Raw genomic sequence first — 26,739 nt, 5'->3', positions numbered from 1 at the left:
AATCTGAGAGAGTAGGGGTGGCCCTTACCCCATCAGGCCATCACTACCCCCTCTACTGATTACTACGAGAGGAACTTGAGGGGCGGTGGAACCCATCCCTTCCCATGCCCTAGCTCCGTCTTTAGCCCTAGAGGATGGAATAGCATTGACTTTACCATAGAACTAGTAGTACATGATCAATACATAAACGATGTAATCGACTGAATTATTTTTGTTCATATTATTAATTTAATTAAATAAATAAAAAGTTAATATTATTTTCAATGGCATAATAAGACATTTGATCAAATTCATATGTAAAAGTTTCAATAAATTATAGTTTATCTACCATAATATAACTAGGATTTAAAAATAATATTGAAACATACCATTATATAATATCAAGCTTTATCGAGGTAATTTTTGTAATATCTCAAAAAAATTCACATATAAAATTTAAAATAAATATATTGTTAAACGATCTCATGAATCTATAATCATGAGATTAGTTAATAACATTTAATATAAAAATAATATTTTTTATGAGTTATCTCAGGTCGAAAAACGGTCTCACGAGGTCGACCTATAAGACCATCTCATACGAATTTCTTTTTTAAGATTTAAATATAAAAGCTGGAGAACCCCAATCATGCTGTTGAAGCACAATAGTTTCTATGGTTATTCTGAGAATAGCGTGAATAGTAACCGGCCCCTCAATTTAAAAATAAAAATACTTTATAAAATGATTATTTACTTGGAAAGTATATGTGCACTTTGATGATGGAACCCATTTGCTTTGGGTTGGGGATGGGGAGAGCGGTTGTCTTCAATCATGCTGATTGATCCGAGTTGAAGCAGACGCTGCCGCCTACTCACTGAGTGATGAGTGGAAGCTGGGAACACAGTAATCTATGTGAAATGTTGGAAGATAAAGGGCAGACGACACCGGATCTGCCTATTCAAATGACGCCCAGCCCAGATCAAGTTCTTGAAATCGTACTGGAAAACGTACTCTGCTTCTTGACCTCCAGGCATGATCGCAACGCCGCGTCCCTCGTCTGCAAATCTTGGTACCGTGCCGAGGCTCTTACCAGATCCGAGCTATTTATCGGAAACTGCTACTCAGTTTCACCACAACGAGTCACTCAGCGTTTCAGGCAGGTTAAGTCGATGAGTATAAAAGGGAAGCCCAGATTCTCTGACTTCAGTTTGTTGCCGCGGAACTGGGGTGCGTATTTTGCTCCTTGGCTGGTTTCGATGGTCGATGTTTACCGTGGGCTTGAGAGGGTGTACTTGAAGCGCATGTGCGTTACGGATGATGATCTCGCGTTTTTGGCTCATTATTTCCCCACCCTGAAAGACATCGTTTTGGTTTGTTGTGAAGGTTTTGGAACTAGTGGGCTTGCGTTTGTTGCCAGTGAGTGCAGGTCAGTGGGTTCGTAATTTAGATCTGATGGGGATCGTGATAATTTTTTCTTAGAAATTATCGTCTTGTCAAAAAGATTCAATATTTTGGTTGTTTGCTGAAGATGTATGCTTTTTGCTCTAATTTTGTTAGCTTCAATTTAAGTCAAGTATGTTTTATGACTCTTACAGAACTTCTTTCTTGTGTGAGAAAAGTGACGAAATTTCATTTTTTCCCTCCCAGGAACATCAGGGTTCTTGATCTTATTGATTGTGATGTTTCGGACGATGAAGAGGATTGGATTTCATGTTTTCCTGATTACCCAACGAGACTTGAGTCTTTGACTTTTGACTGTGTTGCATCTCCCATTAACTTTGAGGCATTGGAGCGTCTAGTAATCAGATCACCTTCATTGAGGAAACTTGGCTTAAATGAATATATTACCATAGGACAGCTTTATAGCTTGATGGTTCGAGCTCCGCAGCTGACCCATCTTGGAACAGGCTCCTTTAGCCCCTTGGAGATTGTTGCCCATGGTGAACAAGAACCAGATTATGCATCTGCCTTTGCTGCTTGTAAATCACTCGTCTGTTTATCCGGTTTCAAGGAAATTGCTCCTGATTATCTCACTGCCCTGAATCCCGTTTGTGCTAACCTAGTTACTTTAAACTTTAGCTATGCAAACATCAATGCAGAACAACTGAAGTCGGTTATACATTGTTGCGTCAAACTCAAATCACTTTGGGTATGTGGCTTCTTTCCTGGCATGTCAACTGCCAATCTGAGATTATTTTCAATTTGTTAAAATTATATTTATGTTCCCGCAGGTGCTTGATTCAGTTACTGATGAAGGGCTTCAGGCTGTTGCTGCAACGTGCAAGGACCTCCTAGAAATTCGGGTTTTCCCAACTGATGCAGCGGAGGATGCAGATGGCCCCGTGACTGAAGTTGGTCTCCTGGCCATTTCGGTAGGTTGTAGGAAATTGCAGTCTGTCTTATATTTTTGCCAGCGAATGACCAATGCAGCCGTAATTGCCATGTCAACTAACTGTCCCGAACTTGAAGTATTCCGTCTGTGCATAATTGGAATTCATAGACCCGACCCCATCACCGGTGAGGCAATGGACGAAGGTTTTGGAGCCATTGTCAAGAATTGTAAAAAACTCACCCGGCTTGCTGTATCTGGTCTGTTGACTGACAAAGCATTCAATTATATTGGACGTTATGGGAAATTATTGCGAACATTGTCTGTTGCTTTTGCCGGAAACAGCGACCTGGGTCTAAGATCTGTGCTGGAGGGGTGTCCTGTGTTGCAGAAACTTGAAATTAGGGATAGCCCGTTTGGAGATCTAGCGTTACAGGCTGGATTGCATCATTATTACAACATGAGATTCTTGTGGATGTCATCTTGTAAAGTAACACAAAAAGCTTGTGAGCAAATTGCCCGGCAATTACCCCGCCTAGTACTGGAAGTGATTAGTAGGGACGAGGATAAGGTGGAGACGAGCGAGTACGTGGAGACACTGTACATGTATCGATCTCTTGAAGGGCCTAGGGCTGATGCGCCGAGGTTTGTGCGTATTTTGTGACACCTACATTATAAAAACTTATAAAGTTGAAATTGTCCTTGAGTGCAGCAATAATGTTTGATTGATGAGGATTAATCCAGAGTACAATTTACTGCTGATTAAGCCCTCAAATTCGAAAGGGTGGCATACCTGCTGTGCCAGAGTGGTAAAGTTTGAAAACGCAGCATAGCTATTGACAAGGTCTGCGACTATCTGATCTATCTTTTTACCACATCTCTTATGGTATGGTGGGACACCATAATCTGGTGGAGTTGAGAGAAGCAATTGGAGAAGAGTGATTGATGTAATGATTCTGCATCTTGGAGGTCTAAAATTGATCAACATGACTTGTAGAGTTTGCGTCCATTCATTAGGGGATTTGATCCTTTACTTTTTTTCATTTGTTTCAAGACTAAAGCCATTGTTATATTCAGATGTGTTCTTTATTATTAGATATAAAATAAGGCAATAAAATGTACAACATGTATATATGAATGTGAGTGCCTTCGTCTTACTTTTTTCTTCCTTTCAATAGCAGTTCAGGAGTCCTCTGTTGATATGATGGGTTACAATCTCTGCCATCCAATGTTCTATATGTTGATCTGTAAATTGTGTTGTGTGATTTCCTCCGACACTATTCAAACTTGATGAAGTGCAAGTATTTGGAACCTATATGGTTTGGAGGCAAAGAATAAACTACAACGTAAATCAATAGTTGGGGTATGGAGCATTTATAAACGGCTTAGTTAACCGACGCTTTTATCGCTAGGGCTCTTCCCCAGAGAACCCTGCGCTTACTCTCATGATCGTAATTTGCCACATTGTTGTAATATCTCAAAAAGAAACTTTGCAATCTGAGTAGATTGCGAAGACGTCAAATTGGATTACGAGGTCAGGTTTCTGAATACAAGTAGATTACAATCTCATAGCCGCTTTTAATTACATGAAAATTTTATATTTTTGAATATCGGGTAAAATTCGAGCGGGCGGCATGGAGATATATTTCCCTGTTTAAACTTCCAAACCTAGCATTTGACGATAGACTTATTAATTATGTTGAAATATAAATTTTTGTTTTTATAATAAATTCGGTCTTCAAAAATTATTTTCTTATTTTTTTAAAGTCTTATTAAATTAATTTCGTATATTCAATATCAGTTCGTTAGATTTATGTTATACATCTTTTCATGAAGACATACAAATGGTTGTCAGTACAAGATACATATAACAAATTCCATACATTCGACAAGAAAATTATGCATAAAAACATTAGGGACACAAGACCAAGTTTTGTTGGTGTAATTAATATATAGTATTTGTCTTGAGAAATCATGATATACAAACGGATGAACCAAATGGCGACGAGAAAATAGTCGAGACAAGAGTTTGACTCTTTTTTTTTTATAACGATATTGTCCCGCCTCGGTGCTCACAATTGTTGACAATTCGTTTCCCAATATAAAACGAAAACAAATTCAAAACAATAACATTACAAATTTTAAAGTCACACGAACTTTGAAATGTTTAAAACGTAACAAACTTTCCAATTTCGAATTCTAAGCGTTACATTTAAAAATCCAATTCAAACAATTTAAATCTCGCAAAACTTGGATTTAAGCGCAAATACTCAAAAAACTCAAAATATGAAAGACAATTCTCGAATTTAATTCAGAAATTTGAGTTTAAGCAAATAAAATTAGAAAATCTAAACTAAAGATTTTATATATTGAAAATCTGAATTTTAAAGACTAATGTTTAAAATTCGCTTATAGAACTAAACTTATAGATAGATGAGAAGATGAGAAAATGATATGTTCAATACAAATGAATAAAATGAAGAAAATTCTATTTATAGAATTATAGCAGAAGAAAAACATCGAATCAAAAGAATTCAGTTCACTGGAATCAATTGCTAAATGCCAATTGCCAAGTCCCTAAGGTGGCGTCTCAGTTGAAGGGGCGCCACCAAGAAGAGGCGCCACCAAAGTGATTGTACTTTCTTCATATATATATATATATATATAATCTTTTAATTCAATTTTTTCCATCGATAATCGAATTCAATAATTTATCATTCACCCAAATTCATAAACGATAAATAATTTCGTTAGTCAGGTAACTCGTTCGAATTAATTTATCAATTCTAAATGAGTACAAAACTCTATAGTATTCATAAAAAACAAAACAGGAGCAATAAACATCAAACAACTGAAGTTCAATGAAAATCAGGACAATGATAGACGAAATGACTTCCCCAACTATTCTACAGCTGCATCTAAATTCAAATTACTAGAACTGTATAACAAGTTAAGAGCATCAGACTATATTTCATCAGCGTCATCACTAGGAGTGTCAGGTCCACGAGGAATTTTTCCAGGATAATCAGTCGTCGAAGAATGCGAACCGATCATTCTGCAGAATGGACATCAAAAGAAGATACGTGAACCATGAGAATGTGACAAATGCAAGAGGATTCCAGAACGTGATAAGATTGTGTACCTTCTGTCAACAATGACCACTGATCGAAGTTCGCAATTGGTGAATCTGAGCACATAACTTGCAAGTGTTACTCATCCGTGAAACAAAGTTAAACAAACATACATGGCTGTACTATAGGAAGTCAACTTTCAGGAGTAATTTCCACGCGCAAGAAATATAACAGCAATAGAACAGAAATATTATCATATGGGTATTATAGAATTTCGATGCAATCAAAGCACGTCTTACTAAAATGACATGTACTAGAATATGGATATCCATGTATATAAAAAAAATTATCACATATGGCTACTGTATTTAACATATTGAGTGTTAATAAAATTAATATTCATCAGCTTATAAGCAAAAATAAACGACAATTACCTTGTATTTAATCTTGAATTCACTAGACATATATTTAACTTGCATGTGAGTACGTTGAACCTTTAAAACGAATGATGTTTCGTGATTAATGACCAAGGTACACACTTTACTAAAGGGATTCACCTTGGCTAGTTTCTAAATGCATAGACAAAGCATCATTGTACCCTATACACTGGCCCATTTTGGATTGGGGAAGAGGTGTGAGTGGCCCTGTTTCATAAACTATTCTAGCAACTTGGATTGACCATTTTCATAAAGTAAAGTGATAACAAATTCGACTTATTTGCCATCAAAAGCCATCATATAGAATGTTTGCACAATACTGTTGCATGAAACCTTTGCCTAAACGCATGATATGTGGGCTGCCAACAACTGTGAATTAAACATTATGCAACAAGAAAAACACAAGAAGGAAAACACAACTGGCAAAACAGGGCCGTTTCTCGGTGATTGTTCAACGATAAAGCAAGAAACAAATCGACACTTACGGTCTGCATATTTCATGCTTCAGAGATATATGACAATCATTGCCAAACTCATTGAGAGTATGAATCAAGAATCCGCTGTGAGTTACCACAGCTATCTCTTTCTCTTTCCGTGTCCACAACCTGCAACCCATTTAAAAACTATAAGTATATAGTTTTATCGTTAACTAATTTTGCATCATACTCGATAATTGAGGGCAATTGTATGACTATAAAATAAAAAATGGAAATTCAGCATATAAACAATGGGGCTACCAGTTAAAAAATTGCAGTCCCCTGGCAGCAAGTTCTTCATCGGCTTCCCTAACATCAACCTTCCACAGCACATCATCATCACTTTCTATCTGAACAGAAGCACAAAGGTGAAAGAATAAACAACTCGACAAACAAAATAAATTGCCGGTGGTTGTCCCTTCGGGGGTGTCTGAGTTGGTGAATAGGTGAACAATTGACCAATGGTCAGGAGTTTTATTCCCCTACCATCACTTTTTCTCAGTACGAGCCTGTCACATAGTGGCCTGTGCGGTATACCTGGCCACCATGGTTTGCAGGCTATTGTGTTAACCCGGAGATTTACACCGGGTACACTGAAGGATAGCGGTTGCATATTCCATCATAACAAAAAAATGATAGTACAAAGATAAAAGTGAATATTGGTGTACTTGCCATAGAAAAATCGATTGCCGGAAACAGTGGCTTGTAATCTCTTATGCTTCTTCTCTTATCGCACCAGTGAACTCCCTGGGGTATATTAAGATACAAGTTGTAATCAACATCTACACAGCCATAATTCCATAGCAAAAATGGGTTGTATGTAAAGGCTAGTTCCACTTCAACTACTGCCGGATAGATTGATAGAAAAAAGGGAAAATCAATCCATTGTTTTATGAGAAATCGATTAGCATATTTGGAATAACTTGATATGTCACACAGTGTGTAATAAAGACACCCAACAAATTTTACATGGAAGGCCGACTTATGGTGCAGAATACAGACTTCACCAGATAGATTTATTTTTTCTAAAAATATTTATTAGAAATCTTGTACCATATGTTCACGACAAAGTTCCAGTGCCACAAATGGAGGAGACTTTAAACTTGAAATCGCTGCACGGTTACTGTTTCCAGCATTTTCTACCATCAGTGGAGGTTCAGCAATTCCATTAACATAGGATTCCCCACCAAATACTCCAACAGCCGTTTGCATAGTCCTGGAATGAATTATACGCAAGTTCCCTTCATTCTCAGATCAATAATGAACAGACAAAATCTTTTTAGAATACAGAGCATCATGTTCAGATAAGTTTAACTTGCTTAATAGACAATCATGAAGTGGAGCCAAATAAAGGAAAATAATATATCAGATACATAGCAGCATAAGAAGAAGGATCAGAAACCCAAAGTACTCACCTCAACAATGGGGAAACAACAACTAATTCGATTCCATCAGAAAGGCCGGATGCATGAACATGTTTTCGCAGATGATCAACCTGTAACAGTACTGATAAATCATTCCTTTACTTTTCTTCTTACAAAAATGGTAAAGTCGATTATTTAAAGACCATAAATGAAAATTCTAAAAACACTGCACAGATGGAAAAGTTTGTAATCTAACTAAAACCTAACCACGAGCTTATTGACTACATTTAACATATAAAAGCTGCCAACCATCCTACACTTTTTTGACGTAGTGTTTGTTGATGTACTGAAAACGTTAATCTATGGTGATGATGGGAGTTATGATCACCTGTTTCCAGCCAAGAGGTGTAAGCTGTGCATCTAAGAGCTTTGGAGACAAGTAAGCGCTGTGGTCCTTTTCTCCAGCCACGTTGTGGAATCCCTGAGCATGTCTCACCTAAATTATATGCACATTATAATCAAACAACTGAATGTGTGCAAATTACAAACAAAACAGGAGAGCGCAAATGAAAACCAAATGAATAGTTTTGCATCGGTGCAAAGGGTACAAGCCTTGGCCTGGTAAAGCATCCATATCTGCAACATATACAGAAAGCACACATCAGTGGAGAAGATCAGCATATTAACACATCTTGCTGTTCTTTTGGATGCATGGAAAAGTGCATGTATCCAATGAAAAGTGGGGAAAACTGCATAAAATAGAAATTTTTTGTTAGGGACTTTATTATTATGGGACCTAAAGTGTTGGGCCTTATTTAGTTAGGAAGAATCTAGAAATGGGGGAGTGGTATATAAAATGCGAGGGAGGAGCGAGATTAGGATTCATTCAGTCGTTTTCTTCATCTTGTTGGGTGAAAAAACTAGCAGTGGCTAGGGGAGCAATTTTATTGCTTGTACAGATGATTATCTCTGGGAACAATTTTAGTTTATTTCAATCAATATTATTTTCAGTTTCTTTAATGTTTTGTCGTTCAATACCTAGCCATATTACTCTAACTTTGTGGCCAAGAATCAGCACTCTTAACAATTCTGCTAATGACTACTTTTACAGTGTTAGTACGAAATAAGCACCAAGAACAAAGCCGGTCATACTGATGTTTTAATTGAATTTTTTTATTAATGGATCGGAAAATCTTTATCTGAAATTAGAACAGAAAGATCAAGGAAGCAAGGAGTGCGCTGGATCATTGAGAAACAACAATTCTAGTGGCGATATCCATTTCATGTTTTTTAATTTTTCTGTAAGGAATAGATAAAGAAGCGTGAAACATGAGACAATCATCTTATGAGTTGAGCAAAAAAAACAAGAAAATGAAACATATCCAAAAAGATCAAGAATATCCACAAATCTTTCACAAAAGCAAAATCAGCACATACTAAATACGTACAAAAAGACGCAGCATGCCCATGACACGAATAACACATAAACAGAGGAGCAAACAAGAAAGCTGTAAAAAATACAGAGATTAAAATAGACTAACCGAAGCAGCTCGGAGAGGAAATAACCGGAGATGAAAATGACCCAGAAGCAGCACAGCCCGGAAAAATGCGTTGTCGTTGCTTGTTTATCCTTGTGTTTAAGTTTATCGAGGGATGAAAAAAAATTCTCCTGGATCTTGTTGGGACCTCAAAAACTACCCAGGGATTCTATTAATCAGTATTATTATTATCATAAAAAAATCTGTGGCCGACGTTTCTGGTGTGCCAGTTGCCGAATGAAGCGCCGTGTATTTGTTTGCTTTTTGTCTCTCTTCTACGAATCCCACGCGTCCTCGTAAAGCAAAAAGGGCATATTCGGATGGATTATTAAGTATCCGGGTACGTGTCGTAGGTTAGCACTATTGTTTTGGCAACCAAGTGGGCCACTACTTTTTTAAAAAAAAACACTACGTATTAGTTTTGTGCCACTGAACATTGTAGCCCAAAAACACTAAATTCAATCAGGCCCAATCTCCAAAACCCTCTAACCCGTCGGCCCATCCTTTCTCCCGATGGCTCGCTGCTTTCCCCGATTCCTGGCTGGAGAAAGGTTGTCCGACGTGACTCAAGCAACTACGACGCTTCTCCTTTCGTTAAACCCTAACGTCCCACAGGTTGGCTGTTTTCTTTCCTCTCCCGCTTTCTCGATATTTATGTTGTGTTGATTTGTAGCTGCATTTTTTCGTCTTTTTTTAAAAAAAAAAATCGGTGAACCGATACTCTATGAACTGAAGTATATAAAATTTAAGGATTATCCTAATTGAGCTGGATTAAAAAATGGAAGTCAATATGTTCTTCCCTATCTACATAGCTTGGAACCCGGCCCGCTAGCAGTTAGACACCCGGGCTTCCTCCAACCTTTCACCGGCGACTTCGCGAGTGAGAATTCCAGCTCTCGTTTAGTTAAGGTGTTCTGCAGACGTGAAAATCAGGCTTCGGCACAAATTTGGAGTTAAATCCCAGGAGCTCCTCGCAACAGAGGTTTGCTTTCTTTTCTTTGGTTAATTCAGTTTCAATCTATTTTTGCCCAATTGGTACGACTCTTCTTTGTAGTTCATGGTGTAAACTGTATGATAATCGACAATGTTGTTACATATAACTGTAATAATAATCGCGGCTTCAAAATTTGAAGTAGCGGAGAAAACACCCCTAAACGCTAAAAGTTACTGGTGATCGTAGATGAAAATTGCTGTAGAAGGGTGCATGCATGGAGAGTTGGACAACGTCTATGCAACTCTCTTACATATCCAAGAAGTCGAGAAGATCAAAGTCGATCTTCTCATTTGCTGTGGGGATTTTCAGGTCGAGTTATTCATACTTTTTTTCTCCCAAATTTTAATCTTCGGTTTTTTTAATGCATTTTACAGGAGTTTGGGATGGCATGCTTTCTTAGCATTTATTTGTGTTGCCTTTGTTTCACTGTATTTCATTGTTTTGGATTTCTCGTGAATGGTGTGTCTACTCAAGCCATGACGAATATCTGTAGAAATCTATGCGTAGAATTTTATATGTTAAGTATCTATTTTTCTTGTAACCATCCAGTTATACTTACTGCATGAAGATTGATTAGTTGTATTGAGTTGATATTGATTTGATTGATTTCGCAAGAATTTAAAACATGAGTTTAACTTGAACCCACAGGATCTAGGAACTTCAATAGATGTTAGGAGCTCAACTTGCTAGGATGATTGCTGGTGATCTCAATTGTTGAATGTGAAAAGTCTAAGATGGTGCATTTACCTTATTAGAACAGGGTGGAACTAGCTCCTAACATTCTAGAATCTTGGCATCTGAAAGGAATTGAATTACAAATCATCCAATGTGTACTTTACAAACTACTGAACAGTAATAAAGCCCATAATCATTTGTTTTCAACCAAACAAAAAAAAAGCAATTATTACGTCGAATCACTCCTTGGATTCATATTCTGATTTAAGGCAAACCAAAACGAGTGATTCACGGTTGAGGTGCACACTTCTCTGAAATGATTACTCTATTCACAACGGTTGAGTTTCTATGTATCTTGACCCTGGACAAGTTGAAACCTTCAGTTCGGTGGTGTCTTATAATATCTTCTAAACAAACTATACCTGAATTAAATATTATCTAATCCTGAACTGAGGATTTCAAACTAGTTTCATATTTTTAGTTAAATAGATGGCACAACATTTTCTTTCGTTGCATGTTTCTGCGCAAGATGCCACAACTCTGGAGACCATTTCTTCTGGAGCAAAGCTAACCACCTTTTCTTATTTTTTCTTGTCTTTTTCGCCTCTGTTATCTTCATGTCTCTTACACACTCCTTGCGTTGTGCATCACTCCTGTTTCATTTGTCTAATGTCTGTTTGTTTGGTGTCTTGTCGTCAAGGAGAGTTTTTGGAGAAATGTATGGGTGGGGAAAAGCTTAAATTGATAAATTTCAGTAACTTTTTAGTTTTTTTCTTACTAATATGTGAAAAAATTTGCTTCGAACTATATAATGTGTGCAACAGGCTATTAGGAATGAAAGAGATCTAGAAAGCTTAAATGTGCCTGCCAAGTATCGGCACATGAACACATTTCACAAGTATTATTCAGGGGAGAAAGCTGCCCCAATTCCGACGATATTCATTGGGGGAAATCATGAGGCGTCGAATTATATGTGGGAACTGTAAGCGAATAATTTATGTGTGCTTGCAATTTTTTTTCAGTGCATGAAATACTTTTTGACATGTTTTCTTATGTATTAAAGTAGAACAAATATGATTTTGGATGACATTGCTTCTCACATGCGACCTCTCTTCATACGGTGTGGTGGATTATGCATGTTTTGAAGTGAAAAGCATAAATGCGATTTTGTTTAGTCGAAGTTGAACTTCACTTAGTGACAATGTTATTTTCCATCTAGACAGTTTGAAATTCATATCACCATTTTTCTCCCCGAAATTTTTGCCCTGTAGTATGTGACAAGCTAACTCCACTCGCAGATACTATGGGGGATGGGCTGCACCACAGATATACTTTCTTGGAATGGCGGGGGTGGTTAAGTTTGGAAATGTTCGTATCGGTGGCATCTCTGGAATTTATAATAGGCATGACTACTATTCAGGTATTGTAAGTTGAGTACTCACTGGTCTGTTATAGAGCACCCGGTATTGTGAGTTGAGTACTCACTGGTCGGTTAGAGATCCCCTTTGAGGAGTTCTTGCTGTATATGTTGATGCTTCTGTGATGTTGCAGTTTGAAACTTTTCAACTTCTTGATATAACAATCCATTAATGTCTTAATACGGGCTATTTGAGATGGAAATTTATCTGAAGCACCAATTATCAATTGTCTTGTTCCATATTAGAGTATGTTGTTATTGTTGTTTGGCTAGTTTTTGCTGGTGTCTCTTTGTAATTTCTTGAATGACATTATGTTAGCAGGGCACTATGAAAAGCTGCCTTACAATGAAAAAGACATCCGGTCCATATACCATGTTCGTGAGTTTGATTTTTACAAGCTTATGCAAATTGAGGAACCTATTGACATCTTTATGTCACATGATTGGCCACTTGGGATTACCTCTTGTGGAGACTTGCAGAACCTTCTACGTCGAAAGCCGTTCTTTGAACAAGAGGTAATGCGGGTTACAATATTGATGATCAATAATTTTTTACTTCCCACTGAAGTTATAAATGTTTATTTTCTCAAATTACTTCTTTTTTGTAATTACTGGGTTGCTTCAGTTTTTACTTTTTTTTTTATTTTCAATAATCGATATCTCTGACCGCTTCTGGAGTGCAGTAACACTTATGCTTATGCTACAAACTCACTGTGTCTTTTTAACTCGAGTGCCCATGTCACAAATAGGTAATGACTTTGACACCTAATCATGTACTTGTGTTTCTGTATGTTTTAAATGTTTTGTGTACTTCCCTCAATCAAAAGTTCAAACAAAAATGGAGCAAAGGAACCATCACTTTAGAAGTTGATTGAAGTGCATTTTATCATGAAATAGTCGGAAACCTTGACCTGAGAATGCCGTGGCCTTCTTGTACAAGCATATTGATCAGGACATTGTATCTGTTGAACCATAGTGCGATTAAGGCTGTGCAGGGTCACCCAGTAGTATAAAAGTCTTAGCTGTGCATGATTTTGAACTATACGGTTAAAGTGTTAAACCCTAGTAAGTTGAGATTTGTAGGTGCGGCTTCAGGATCTTCCTCGTGATCAATGTGGTGGTAGATAATTCATCAGGGAATATTGAGTGCCGAAAGTTCAGCCTATGCTCATGTATAACTTATATTCTGCCTATCAACTACTTTCCGAAATTTTTTGGTGCTGGTATTCACCGGAAGATTGTTTTTCTCATTCCATTTCTTACAAATAAAATGTAAGTTGAAATAATTTGTTGCTCTTGATTTTTTTGATCCTCTATAACCATATAAAGACGATGAGTTAATGATAAGTTTTGGGTCACCTTTACTATTTACTCTTATTTTTCAGATTCGAGAAGGAACATTGGGAAATCGAGCTGCCGCGGAATTGCTGGACAAGTTGAGACCTTTTCACTGGTTTTCTGCCCATCTACACTGCAAATTCTCTGCTCTTGTTCAACATGGGGAAAATGGCTCTGTCACAAAATTTCTTGCACTGGACAAGTGCCTCCCTGGACGGAACTTTTTGCAGGTTGCCTACTCATCCTGTATTGTTATTTGTTAACAACAGATACTTTCTGCAGTTACAAGTTGAGAAAGTTCATTAACTTTGGATTCTTTCATTGTTATAGATTGTTGACATTCCATCAGAGATGGGCCCTTATGAGCTTCAGTACGATGAAGAATGGCTTGCAATCACCAGGAAGTTTAACCCTGCTTTTCCCAGGACTAGATATCGTGCAAATTTTGGGTGCTGCTATTGTTTTCACATTATTAAATAATTTTTCAAATATTTGCTTGTTATTGATATTATTTGTATTTTAGTGATGCTAAGCTCGATATACAAGATTGTCGTCACTTCGTTAGGAATAAGCTGCGAACGAGAGGGGGTAAACCTTTTGAATTTGTTCGGTCAGCGCCGTGCTATAATCCTGGTCAACCTGGTTTCAAAAAGATTTCCTTTCGGTGAGTATTTACGCTTAAGATGTGGTTATCACTCACTTTTCTGTTCCACAAAAAGCAACTATCGTTTTACCTGAAGCAATTTTTTACGGATGGAAACATAAGGTTTTAGCTAAATAAATATCAGGATGATTGTCTTATGTAAACTGGAAACATGGGTGTATTAGGTCTATAAAGAAATCTTGCTATCTTTATGGCGTAAGCGCTTTATGATGAGGAAACGATGAACCAAATGAACGTGTCATTCTTAACTTCGATATGAAGCCAAAATTTTAATTGATGCAGCTGTCTATACTGGTTGAAAACAATGATCGCATAATAGGAACTATATTACCACTCATGAACGAGTAATTTAAAAAGTTTTTTGATGTTCTTCGAAGTATTCTACGAAAAAAAATAATGCAATTTAAACCATGAATCGTAAGTTAATGAACTAGTAAATGGACCAATATAAAACAATCTATGCTTACTACCCAGGACTCTTAGTGTTAGGTGGCCATCATGCTTTTTGGTCTTGTGAATCCGAAGGTGACCACATGCAAGTCTTCCTTATTAAACTAAAATATCATCAAATCAATGGAGTACAAATTTTTAAATCTCCTTAGATAGATATATGTATACTCAAGTTTGATGCTTGTTTTGGCACAAATGCGAGGACGACATATCACTCATAATTTTGTGCCCATCTCACAAATGATTGTGTTTTCTATCTTCTTGCACTTGAGTATTTAATCTTTAATCAAGATTCATATATCTCCACACGTTCTTAAACACTAGCAACCTTAATTTGATTCGGGGAATGTGTATTTTGAAAGGAGGAAGACAATTCTTAAACACCTGCAACCTTAATTTGATTCGGGGAAGGTGTATTAGAAAGGAGGAAGACAAATATAGATTTTTCGGACTATCTAACCCTAACTTTATTGACTTCCATATACTTACCAGTGGATTGTGCATTTAATCCTTGTGTTCTGGAGCTCTAACAGTCAACTGCTTTCATGGCCTGGTCAATTGGTCTTTCGTATAGTTTAGAAGCCTAATTCCTTGCATCACAGCCCTAGTAATTAATATTAACCTTACCTATTGGCTCTCTAAGGATCGAAAAGTCACCCAACCTAGTTATCTTGTGTGAGAGTCATATCGTGGGCAGCCTTTCTGATCCATACTTCTTGGAGCAGTTTTTCTCCTTGATTCTGGGCAATTCAATTTGTATCAGAAACATATGTATTTTTTTTTTAATTTTAAGCGTTTGAGTTCTCCTTTTTTCTTATCATTTTGCGCCGAATATGCACAAATGTTTTTTTTATCTTTGTGCTCTTAATTTCATTTCTATGCTGACGGTTGTGACCATTTTAATGCAAATAAATTCTATCCGTACTCGCTACTATCAATTTTCATAATTTGCTATCTTTCTGATGAAATTTCAATAATGCAATGCAAGCTCTACACTTTGAATCTGATACTTAATTCTGTTATGCGGTAATGCCTCCTTATCCTTTTTCCTTTCTGTGTAGAAGTAGGGCATTGCCGAAACCCTCAAACAGAAGCTCTCTTAGAACTTTTGGAACTTCAATATGTTCTTGATGACTCATCCATTATGAAGGAGCCGTCTCTGTTTCCTTCCAGGGGTGAGTTATATTTTGCTATGAATATTACTATGATTCTTTACTTCTTTATCCATTATGCTTTGTTGCCTTTTCTTAAAGGGTGTCGTGTTTCACTCAGCGCCTAAACCTTTCTTTCGAAAATGATCCGCTTGGCTCCTTGGTTTGGGAAGGAAGAAAGTGAGTTGATGGCGACTTGTCCTTGACTTGATTCTACGCCTGTGAATAAAAAATAGCTGGTATTCAAAAATAAAAAAAAAGGAAAGAAAATAGTGAGTCGGGGGAAGGAAAACCAAATGCGAAAGAACATCGACTTTTGAGTGACATTTGTATAACAAGATCCAGCACAAATCTGATCATGAATAAGATTTGGAATCCATTTTGCTTCCAACCTTCACAACTAAAATTATTACTGTGATAGTTCGATAAAATCAATCGATCACCGGTCATTTAATCCGCATTTAGGATTGAATAGATTGACCATGTTTGTAGTTCCTTTTCAATCTTCTGTTTTATTTTTCGTATCTTTTATGTTGTTTTTAGCCACAAGGCTTGATTAATACGCCTTCACAATTATAATCTTCCGTCAGGCATGATATATTACTTTGAGAACATATCAGGCAGCCTCAATATTGCAACAACTCATGCTTTCCCCCCGGTAAAGTTTTATCTTGTTGTTTGTACAACTGCAGGTTCCCTTGATTTTCGTAGTGAAGACATTCCTATCGATGATGTGGATGAGGATGAAGACGAAGTTGATGAAGAAACCTAGGAAGTCCTTACAGTTTTTTCCTGGTAAATTCATCAGCCTCATTCCTCAAGAAGAAAGACGTTCAAACTCAGATTCAAAGGCCAGCTATGTTGCAACATGTAAAGGTAGGAGAATGCTGCAGAACGTAGTTCAGAAACATTATAGTGCTTTGAATTCACAAATTTAGATGACATATGTGCAACAGTAGAGCTGCATGCATCCTTTATTGATAAACTGAGTCGCTCTACCATATTATATGTTAAATTTTCTTCAACTTACTAACAATAGGAAATAAATACAACTGAAAGACGCATTTTTTTGAATTTCATTCAAATTTAACAAATGTTTTTGGACCACATGAAAGCTTTAATTAAATTAAATAGTTGAAGTGTCAAATATTTTGTAACAATTACTACTATGATATAATTTTTAGAAATCACAAATGGATGAAGGTATTTCTTATAATAAAATATTAAAATCATGTGATCTTAATGATGTAATCAAGGGTGTAATTTGAAACTCAAAATCTTAAAATTCGATCAGATAGCATATAGTCTGGGTCTATTAAAGTTTGATATTTAAATAACCCTTTTATTCCTTATATACACATAGACTGGTAGACATGAGTTTTATATTTTAATAAAAACTATTTTTTGTTGTATAAAATCACATGTATAAATAATTCATTTTATTATACTGTTTTATATTAAAATAATAACAATAAACAATCTAGTGAGAGTTTCTTGTCCAGGTAAGATTTCTGTCTATTTCGTATTGCGTAATATCACATCCATATTTTAAATTCATTTTATCCAATTTATTTATTTAAAAAAAACACAATAATTATAAAACCAGATTCGAGGAACAGAAATTACAGTTGAGGGGTGAAAATGGAATTCCACATCTCTGCTACCTTAAAAACAACAAAAATTAATATTTTAGCAATCACTTGACTCCCCGCAAGAAAGTTCCAAGCTCTTCTCCTCATTGGCATCACAATTCCCCCCAAAATTTTCGTCCCTCATAAATTATAGCTCTCCACACTAGGGTTTCTTTCCCCCACCTTTTTTCCCAATTATCGTGGAAGTTGTTGAAAATGGACGATCCGGAGCAGAACAAGATATTTGTCGGTGGCATTTCGTGGGAGACGACGGACGAAATTCTGAAACTGCATTTTGGTAAATACGGCACCGTTTTGGCGTCCGTGATAGCAAAAGATCGAATTTCTGGGAGCCCCAGGGGATTCGCTTTCGTCACGTTTTCCGATTCTTCCGCCTTTCATCGTGTGCTTCAGGATTCCCATGAAATTCTTGGGAGAACGGTCTGCCTTTCATTCTCTCTACTTTTAGGGTTTCTGTTACTTTTTTTGGGTAGTCTTCGGGCTTTCACGTGTTTTTTTGGGGTTATTGACAAGGGAAAGTTTGAATTTTTCGGCTTCAACGTATATTTCTGTTTCATTCATACACAGGTCCATTATTTTAAAATTTCACCTTTTTCTTGTGTTTCTAATCTTTCATACTTAGGTTTGAAGTTTTTACTTATGCCTCCATAGTTTATTAAAAGGATTTGCTTCGACTTTCTTCTTTCCTTTTGAAAAGGCTATTAGAGTTTTAATTTGGGGCTCCTCGAATTCATCGTATTTTGTTTTTGCGACATGCTAGTGATTATTTTTATTTCATTTGATCAAGCATGTGTCATTATGGACATTTGAAATACGACTCCGTTGGCCTTATACAAATTTGTCTTCTGACTTCTAGGAGCTGGAAGTGCAACTGTAGCATGTGCTTTATATCACCCTGAGTTGATAAGTTTTATGCTTATATCACCTTTTTCCTGTGGGTTTATTTGATTTGTGGAAAGCTTTTTCGTTTAATAGGTTGATGTGAAAAAAGCAATTACAAAGAGTGAACAACAAGGTGATCATCAGCATGATAGAGCACTGAGTCGAACTAATAGTAGGAGTAACAGTAGGAGCAGCAGTTACATTAGGACCAAGAAGATTTTTGTAGGGGGTTTGTCAGCTGATCTAACAGAGGAAGATTTCAGGAGCTACTTTGAGAAGTTCGGTAGGATTATCGATGTAGTTGTGATGCACGATAACTTGACTCATAGGCCGAGGGGATTTGGTTTTATTACATTTGATTCAGAGGATTCTGTTGAGGAGGCTGTGCATAAGAACTTCCACCAATTGGGTGGGAAGCTTGTGGAGGTGAAAAGGGCTGTACCCAAAGATGGAAATAGCAGTAATAGTAGTGGTTTCAATGGAAGGATAGGTAATGGAAGAGGACAAACTGATAGTTCGTATTCTCGAGGGAATTACCTTCTTAACAATACCAGATTCGGGTATTCCCCCTCTGGATATGGCAATGTGGCGGGATACGTGTATGGAGGTGGAATGTTAGGTGGTGGTTATCCACCTGGAGGATATGGAGGAATCGGTTATGGTTTCCCTCCAATTGCACCCGGAAGCCCTTGGAGTCATGCGATGATTGGTGTTAGGACAAGTTTTTTGCCCTATGGAAGTGGTCCTCCTATTTATCCCATGCCTTTAAATGGGTGGACTGGTGTCACCAGTCTGACAGGGAATGGATATAATGGGTTTATTGACACCAGATTTAGTGGGAAGTCTGCTCAATTTAGCAACAGGGACCCTCAAGGTACAGATGAATCGATGCCTTCTCACGCTGTTGAGAATAATGTAGATGATTCCTATTCTTTCAGTTCTGGTAGAGGCCTTGGAGCTGCTGCCAACTAACAGAGTGTCAAAAACAATAACAAGTCTTGCCCTATATATTCTAGTTGACTACTTGTTACTTGATTATTAAAATCACAGGCTATGAAGTTTTCACGGGATGGGTTGGGGCTGTTATACTTCAACTGGTGTATGTTGTTCCTCTGGACTCCTTTGAATTCCATAAACATTTCAGTACTTTATTTCTTAATGTTAATAGTTATCAATTCAGCATCCAAATTGTTGTTGCTGTTTTTACTCTCTTTTTTAATTAAAAAAAAGGTTGCGATTAATCTTGGTTTTCTTGCCATTTTCAGTGGAAAGTTGTCTATTCTCTAACGTTAAGATTTTTGTTGTTGTGATTAGGTTTGTTTTCATCTAGGTAGCAAAAGTTATCGTGATTTACTGACCTTCTCAGGACCATTCCCATATCTCACAATTTTCACGTGGGCTGTTTTTTCTTCTTTGTTTCGATTCAGTATGGGCCAATGATTGGTACTGTTTATTGTTATTGTGGTTATTCTTGGTCCGCCTTGTACCTATGGTCCTATATCCTGTGCTATTCATATCGCATTTTGTTTTTGTCCAGGTTAACTAGAGTAAAATCGAAAGCTTTCGGTTATATAATCTTAAACACATAGTAAAGTTATTGACTACTTCCATGTATTTCTTATGTGCACCATGTATGCTGTCTGTATCTTTTGATCAGAATCAATTTCCTGCAATGTTAACTCAGAAATGCTTGGTATGTGCCACAACACAATTAATCTGGTCCACTGGTCCTCATCTCTTTTTACTTTCACCTTCAATAATGATCATTTGTAGACTTTTGGACAGCCATATAGTGTATAGTTGAATGACTTTTTCTGGTAAAGTTTTCTTTGCTCTGCAGCTTGCCTTTTTTTTTGTTTAATTATCGTCTCTACAAGTTTCCCATGGCATTGGCTCGTTGAAGAAACTACTGTTCTGTTATCCAAATGAGAATATATCTTAATAATCACGTTACTGCTTCTCCTGTGTCGCTTGACAGAGAAGTCTAAATTTAAAACATTAATATATTGTTATGTGAGAGAGAGACTTCTTGATTTGTTTGTATTTGTCGGTATATTATTTATGGATGAATTAATGTGGGATTATAAACGGAGGAATCTACGTAATTAATTATAGTTTGGTAACTTAGGGTAGGAAAGGAAAGTAGCAGTTTGGTTTAATAATAAATTGAATTTGAAAAGTCGCAGTTCTACTAGAACATGTCTCTGTCTGCTCATGCACCATTTTCCGAGGTCGTCAAATAAGACTAAAAGCTTGAATTGAAAAGTATTGTATGAAACGAGAAACAACAAGCCAAATCGCATAAAATCTGATTATGATGGTTAAACATAAGTCTATATATCTTTTCGTTTGGAGATAATTACTTTTAGATTTGCAACATAAATATATATATTTAAAATATTTTATGAAACCGACGGATTTCGAATTTTATTTATTTAACATATGAGTATTTATGACTTTGATTCAAAATTATATTAAATAGAATATGTATTCATAGTGCACTTAAACATTTAAATCGTGTTTTGATGGAAGGATGTGAAACTACCAAATTTAAATATAAATGATTGATTGAATTTATCTCGACGCTTAATAATATAGATATAGATATAGATATAGATCAGAATTGACTGACAGTCGATTCATTTGTATGAGATTGAGGAAATGGTGGTGAGAACTTAAGAAAAATGGAATTTTACTTTCTAAATCAAATATATCGAATTTCTCCAATAATCTACAATTTTGAGTTATTTACGCAATACATTTATATCAGTAATGAATAATGAACATGGCATGGAGTCGTCCACTTGTTATGTTCTTGGATTGAAACTCCCTGTGTTTTTGCTTTTAGTCTCTGAAGTTAGAGGTTTGGTTTCGACACCAAAAGCTGCAAAATCTCTTTCAATGCAGAGAGATTTTCTTACATAGAAATCCAACACAAAGAAGAGCACAAAGCTATTAAGCACGGAGTTGAACACCCATGCTCCCATCCCATTGCAGCCTCCTTTCAAGAAATGCAAAATCAGAACTCCGATGTGCCAAGCCAAATTCGTGACCACCAGAACAATTTGGCAAAACATCGAGAAGGGGAAGTAGCTTTTCTGCAATCCGATCTCGATGCAGAACCGGTACCCATAAACCAATGTAAACACCAAAGTCATGGAAAGAATGGCGAGAACTTGAAAAGATTGAGTGAATTCGAGCCATAGAAACGTCATAACGATGAGAATCGAGTGGTTGAAGAGCTGGAAATATGGGAAACTCCGTGGGTTTCTTAGGATTGTAAAGAAAGTTTTGAAGATGTGTAGGAAGCGGGAGAGGTAGAAAATGTATGACCAGAAGAACACGCGGCCGGAGGGGCGGGTGCCGAGGGGGAAGCAGAGCAGCCACTGGAATGGCGTTTTGGACCGCCGCCAGAACCACCTGGTGTCTCGTATCTCTGCGATGGATGAGAGGAGGATTCCGGTGAAAATGATGGCGGAGAGCAGAGCCATAGCGAGGCTGTGGAGGGCCGGGAAAGGACCCAGTGGGACGGGATGGCGGCAGCGGAAGAGGCGGAGGAGGAGGTGTAGGGTGGCGGCGGTGATAATGTAGGTGGAGATAGAGGTGAAAAGGAATAGCCAAGTTGCGCCCCAAGACTCGCTGGGGCTCCACCGGAAGTGCACGATCGCAGGCTGCTCTGCTAGCAAATAGTTCAAATCTGCAGTCTGAAAAAACGTCATTTTGGGTAATCGAGAGTTTTTCGGGAAATCTGATGATGTTTGTGATTTGGTAGAAAATATTAAGATTTGGACATTTTATTATTATTATTATAAAAGTAAAAGCATTTGGAGGTGGTTTGATTGAGATAAAGAAGTTGGAATAGGGGCTGTCTAGGACAAGGAAAAAAATGGAAGGTTCCAATGTGATTTCATATTATTATCCAATAAACATTGTTTGCTGTGGCTGACTGACTTTGATCATGAATTTCTCGAAGGCAATCTCGGTCCTCATCTAATTGTGGAGGATGAAACTTTAATTTTTGAACAAAAGTAGATAATTTATTAGTTAAAAAAACTAGGAGAGTTCTTGTTAAAAGTTAAAACCTTCTGGTCTCAACTTTCAATTTATGGAATTTGAGATATATAATTTTGTATTCCGATGTGCGTGTGGTTGCGGATGGGGAAGATAAATTCAAAATTAGTATATAAGATGGACAAGTATGTGTAGATTTGATCGGGGGAATTTTCAAACTACGTCTATTTTTTATTTTCATCATATGCCAGAGAAGCACTTACAATGAATGAATTGATAATCATTGTACATTTCAATACAAAACTTTTGGTTCCAGTCACGTGTTTGATTGCAGGTATAATTTTGTAAAAGAATGTTGCAACAAACGTTTCATATATGGAAAGAGGTTTTTTGTACACGGATTATTTATATATATATATATATATATATATATATATACGATAAAGTTATTTATCTATATTGATTGAAAGGGATTGTCAGACTACATCACCATAGACCGAATCTCCAAGCTTTATATTGTTTCACATTTTGAATGCTTTAAAATTCGAATGATCCTGAGATGACGTAATTTCTCAAACAGGCGTGAGGTCAGACAAGCCTCAACTTCATATATACTGGTGAGATTGTCCAATCCAGTCCCTCTACAACATTTCTAACAAAAAACCAAAAACAAAGGAAAAAACCCCACGGTTTAATTTTGGGACCGTTCTTTCACAAATTTGATTGTGTACTTAGTGTTTCCCGCATTTTCCCCCCCAGAAGGTTACTTGTCTGTGTTCAATTTAGGCATATCATATACCCGTAAACCGGGTAGCAGTAGCACAGCTATCTAACATCAGATTTGTTGCCCCACGAAGATTTTCATCCATCAAAAGCGGGACTCCCAATTGCAGGAATTTCTTATCATTTGAGCTCCATGAGGTCAATTTCCTGGTGGATCATCAAAAACAAAAGGAGAAAGATGGGACAATGCTTTGATGTGTTTCTTAGAACCTCGTTTGTTCAACCTTGAATCGTGCAATAAAAGTTGCTTTTTGACCCATGGAGGATCAGTGTCTTTAAGCCAAAGTGCTTCACCGGTATCCTTGTGACTGAAGTCAGGTTGCTTCGGGTTCCGTTTAATATTTCTATTATCCCACCACTCGTCTGAGCTGCTGAAGAATACCTGCCACAGATGGAGTCGAGCTTTACGCATCCGCAACATCTCTTCTACTGTAACTGTAGATTAACCCAAATACAGAGTAAAATAGTTAAAAAAGAAGAAAATGTTATGAGTACTTGCGAAGAAGTGATGTGTTGACGCGTTCGTTCTTGAAGGCTCCAAAGCTGTGAGGCATTCGAGAGCCCTCAAGAATTTAATCAAGTATATCAGCAGAAATTGAATAAAAAGTTGCTCTCAAGCTCTACTCAAACATATTAGCAAAAGTAAATGAAAACTGGTTTTACTCTTATGCAGCAGACAGAAGACGACCAAAAGGGAAAACATGGGAACAATTTTATCCACACCAACACTAGCTCAAAATATAGTGACCATTTACTCATAAATTTTGATCATAAGGTTAGATGATCAAGGCAAAACTACTCAATACCCTGATGTTAATTTTCACTAGTCCTAAATTTTCTTCAAACAAACTCAAATTATTTCATCAAGAAAATCCACTTAGTACCAAATGGAACTGCTTAGAGATTTCTGCTTCCCAAAAAACAACAAAAGCAAAAGGTAAGAGGAACTCTACATTTTGGTTTCAACTTCAGAGAATTTTGGCAGGATGAGCCTGCAGCATGTTGAACAATGAAATTCACCTCTGCAACCCTAACCTAAAAGCAAAAAATTTGTGACGTGCACGAATTAAATTACACCATATTCAAGAAAAGGTGATGGTGTGATGCAGAAATGCATATGCACAAAAGGTGAACAAGAGATTGACATGCCTACCACATCATACGAAGGTAGGTATTAATTTTGCATACATATCGCTGTACTTCAGTACATTCTTTATCCGACTATAATAATAAAATTTCAATAAATTTATTATTATTTTTTCTTAATAAAAAAAGAAATTCATCTATCAATAAAAATATATGTGCAACTAAAGGATTAGACATTCTTTCAATCAATCTTTAGAAACTATAAATTGACAGGTCAAATAGAATACGGGCACTCAAACAAACAATTTTCACAATTCAGCACAATAATTACATCATCATTGTATGGCCAGTAGCACGCCATGGGGTATTAAAACAATCCAATTTCAAGTGGTATAAACGTATCATTCCCATGTGGATGTGGTATTTAAAGATTGAGTGATTATTTGATTACCTACACTTCAAATTATAACTCAATTCATGGAACCAAAACTTGAGCTGAATCAAGAAAATTTATCCTACATCTAAAAATGCGTGTAAGTTTCATACTGATAACATCTAAAGTAAAACCTCAAACCTTATGCCGATAAATAGACTTCCCATCCTCATCCATCTCCTTGTGAGAAACTAGAGAACCCGAAACATAAATTAAATCTCTCAGCTTCAGATGCTCAACAGCTATTTCCGCCAAATCATCCCAAAAGTCAAGCATAACCCTGTCAAATGTATAAACACAGTTAAGCCCATCCACTACCCAAATCACTTCACTCCGAAAATCTTCAACCCAAGCCAGAGAAAAGGGGTAAATTTTATTTAGACTCTGGGAAAAAATCAAATGCTCTGAAAAGCTTAAATAACAAAGGAAAGACCACATGATTATTAAAACAGTCAGCATCTAAGCGCCGGTTTTCAGTCTATATTTTGGGACATGAAACTACGGATTTAGATCCTCTACTGTGTTTAAAACACAGTATTTGATAATGTATATTTTTTACACGAGATGATCACGTTGTGGACGTCAGATCATAGATCATATAAAGTAAATTTAAAAAGTTGTCAGATTAAACGACCAAATCCATGAAACTACACTTTGAAAACATGGAATTTTTTGGTCAGCGTGTTAAGCACGTTTGGTTTTCGCATATTCCAGATGCAATCAACTGGACAAGACAATGGAAATATTGCATAGTCAAAGATACAACACAGACACACGCAAAAGAAAGTCAATAAGCTCCTTACATAAAATTACGGTAAGCTCTGGCTGATGAATCGACTTTAAGACTTGTATAAACGCCGATCCTTCCGCTGGCTGTGTCGTAATTTTTAAAAGGGGCGCTTATAAAGCCAATTAAGCTTGTAGAATTGAGCATGTTTGCTTGAAATCTGACAGTGGTAGGTCGCTGGAACTTGAGTGCACGTCGGTAAACCGTGCTTTCGTCAATGGATTCTTCGAGCTCGCTCAGATCGTAAATCCATGGCCTCTGGATCATGGCGGCTGACGTTGAGAAGAAACGGGGAATTCGAAAGAGGGGTGAACTACATGCGCCGTACTGGAATCGCCGCACCAAGAGACGGGCAACTCCCATGAATCTTCGAAGCTCGATTCAGTAGCTTCGGCGGGTTTTTTCATATCTTTAGGTTCAAGTCTTAAATTCGGGGAATTGGAATTAGAGGGGTTTCGTTTTATTAAAAAAATATATAATATCAATTATTAATGATTAAAAAATAATAATAAACAGGGATATATCTTAGGCTAACTTGCACGAGATTGTGCTCTGTTTATGTAGAAAAAATTTCTACCCTGACTGATTCACACAAAATAAATTTTTACACACTTTGAGTTTTATATCTTTTCAGTTTTCACAAATGAAATCGATAGAGAACAATAAAATCATAATACTAATATATGATATTTGATAACATATTCTTTACAACAAATTAGAATTTGAGTATAAAATTGAAACAACTTTATTAACATTAAAACTTGTTATATTTGATTGGGTACTCAAAAATCAAATATTAATATTATAATTGAAACAGTTGATACTCAAATATCACGTATTAGTATTACATTTTCAATGTTTTATACCAATTTTCATCCGAAAAAATATGTGTCATTGATATTAACAATTTTTATACATGTTTGGATACTCTAAATCATATATTAATATCAAATTTGAAACATTTGGTATTTAAATATCAGCTATCATATTTTCAATATTTTGTACCCCTTTCATCCGAGAAAAGATATGCGAGTTCAGAGAACATAGAAACATTTTTTTGTGGATCTAAGATGTAATTATCATGAGCTATCCCGAAAATTGGGTTTCTTCTGAGGTCTTCTCTCATTGGCAGATTTCATCCGAGACCTTTTCCTTCACGGACTTTATTATACGTTGTCACTCATAGAATATCTCATCTCTAAAAAAAATTGTTTCTTTTAT

General features: G+C 36.6%; 6 protein-coding genes across 9 annotated transcripts; 3 read left to right on the top strand and 3 right to left on the bottom strand.

Moving 5' to 3' along the window:
- Window positions 1-676: 676 nt before the first annotated feature.
- LOC140809145 (transport inhibitor response 1-like protein) lies at window positions 677-3,466 on the top strand. Its single transcript, XM_073166639.1, has 3 exons — window positions 677-1,406; window positions 1,628-2,129; window positions 2,212-3,466. Exons 1-3 carry the CDS (start codon window positions 862-864, stop codon window positions 2,971-2,973), a joined length of 1,809 nt encoding a protein of 602 aa, XP_073022740.1. The 5' UTR covers window positions 677-861; the 3' UTR covers window positions 2,974-3,466.
- Window positions 3,467-5,040: 1,574 nt separating this feature from the next.
- Window positions 5,041-9,478, bottom strand: LOC140808662 (phosphoglycerate mutase-like protein 1). The gene is made up of 10 exons (XM_073165812.1): window positions 9,199-9,478; window positions 8,232-8,293; window positions 8,046-8,153; window positions 7,709-7,788; window positions 7,347-7,509; window positions 6,962-7,040; window positions 6,555-6,639; window positions 6,303-6,422; window positions 5,452-5,496; window positions 5,041-5,364 (listed from the first exon to the last, which is right to left on the bottom strand). The coding sequence occupies exons 2-10, from the start codon at window positions 8,289-8,291 to the stop codon at window positions 5,274-5,276; spliced, it is 831 nt and encodes a 276-aa protein (XP_073021913.1). The 5' UTR covers window positions 8,292-8,293; window positions 9,199-9,478; the 3' UTR covers window positions 5,041-5,273.
- Window positions 9,479-9,651: 173 nt separating this feature from the next.
- On the top strand, window positions 9,652-16,913 carry LOC140808661 (lariat debranching enzyme). 4 transcript variants are annotated; one of them, XM_073165811.1, is made up of 11 exons: window positions 9,652-9,810; window positions 10,008-10,177; window positions 10,376-10,498; window positions 11,689-11,846; window positions 12,163-12,284; window positions 12,604-12,797; window positions 13,667-13,849; window positions 13,950-14,068; window positions 14,143-14,261; window positions 15,795-15,908; window positions 16,577-16,913. In XM_073165811.1, the coding sequence occupies exons 3-11, from the start codon at window positions 10,376-10,378 to the stop codon at window positions 16,654-16,656; spliced, it is 1,212 nt and encodes a 403-aa protein (XP_073021912.1). In that variant the 5' UTR covers window positions 9,652-9,810; window positions 10,008-10,177; the 3' UTR covers window positions 16,657-16,913. The 4 variants fall into 4 exon arrangements, with proteins under 4 accessions (XP_073021912.1, XP_073021909.1, XP_073021911.1 ...); XM_073165808.1 differs by having other exon boundaries at window positions 9,653-9,810; window positions 14,143-14,283; XM_073165810.1 differs by having other exon boundaries at window positions 9,653-9,810; window positions 10,329-10,498; window positions 14,143-14,283.
- Window positions 16,914-17,571: 658 nt separating this feature from the next.
- Window positions 17,572-19,569, top strand: LOC140809094 (heterogeneous nuclear ribonucleoprotein 1-like). Its single transcript, XM_073166578.1, has 2 exons — window positions 17,572-17,956; window positions 18,512-19,569. Exons 1-2 carry the CDS (start codon window positions 17,732-17,734, stop codon window positions 19,388-19,390), a joined length of 1,104 nt encoding a protein of 367 aa, XP_073022679.1. The 5' UTR covers window positions 17,572-17,731; the 3' UTR covers window positions 19,391-19,569.
- A 182-nt stretch (window positions 19,570-19,751) lies between these two features.
- Window positions 19,752-22,737, bottom strand: LOC140809095 (fatty acid elongase 3-like). The gene has a single exon (XM_073166579.1). The coding sequence runs from the start codon at window positions 22,135-22,137 to the stop codon at window positions 21,226-21,228; it is 912 nt and encodes a 303-aa protein (XP_073022680.1). The 5' UTR covers window positions 22,138-22,737; the 3' UTR covers window positions 19,752-21,225.
- Window positions 22,738-22,921: 184 nt separating this feature from the next.
- LOC140810398 (protein OSB1, mitochondrial-like) lies at window positions 22,922-25,968 on the bottom strand. The gene is made up of 4 exons (XM_073168264.1): window positions 25,535-25,968; window positions 24,873-25,011; window positions 24,166-24,247; window positions 22,922-23,647 (listed from the first exon to the last, which is right to left on the bottom strand). The coding sequence occupies exons 1-4, from the start codon at window positions 25,879-25,881 to the stop codon at window positions 23,352-23,354; spliced, it is 864 nt and encodes a 287-aa protein (XP_073024365.1). The 5' UTR covers window positions 25,882-25,968; the 3' UTR covers window positions 22,922-23,351.
- Between the last annotated feature and the right edge of the window lie 771 nt (window positions 25,969-26,739).

Source organism: Primulina eburnea, chromosome 13 (genome assembly GCF_022965805.1).
Source record: "Primulina eburnea isolate SZY01 chromosome 13, ASM2296580v1, whole genome shotgun sequence".
NCBI classification, from domain to species: Eukaryota; Viridiplantae; Streptophyta; class Magnoliopsida; order Lamiales; family Gesneriaceae; genus Primulina; species Primulina eburnea.
Note: the sequence above shows the minus strand (reverse complement) of the source record. Positions and strands in the feature narration are given on the sequence as shown.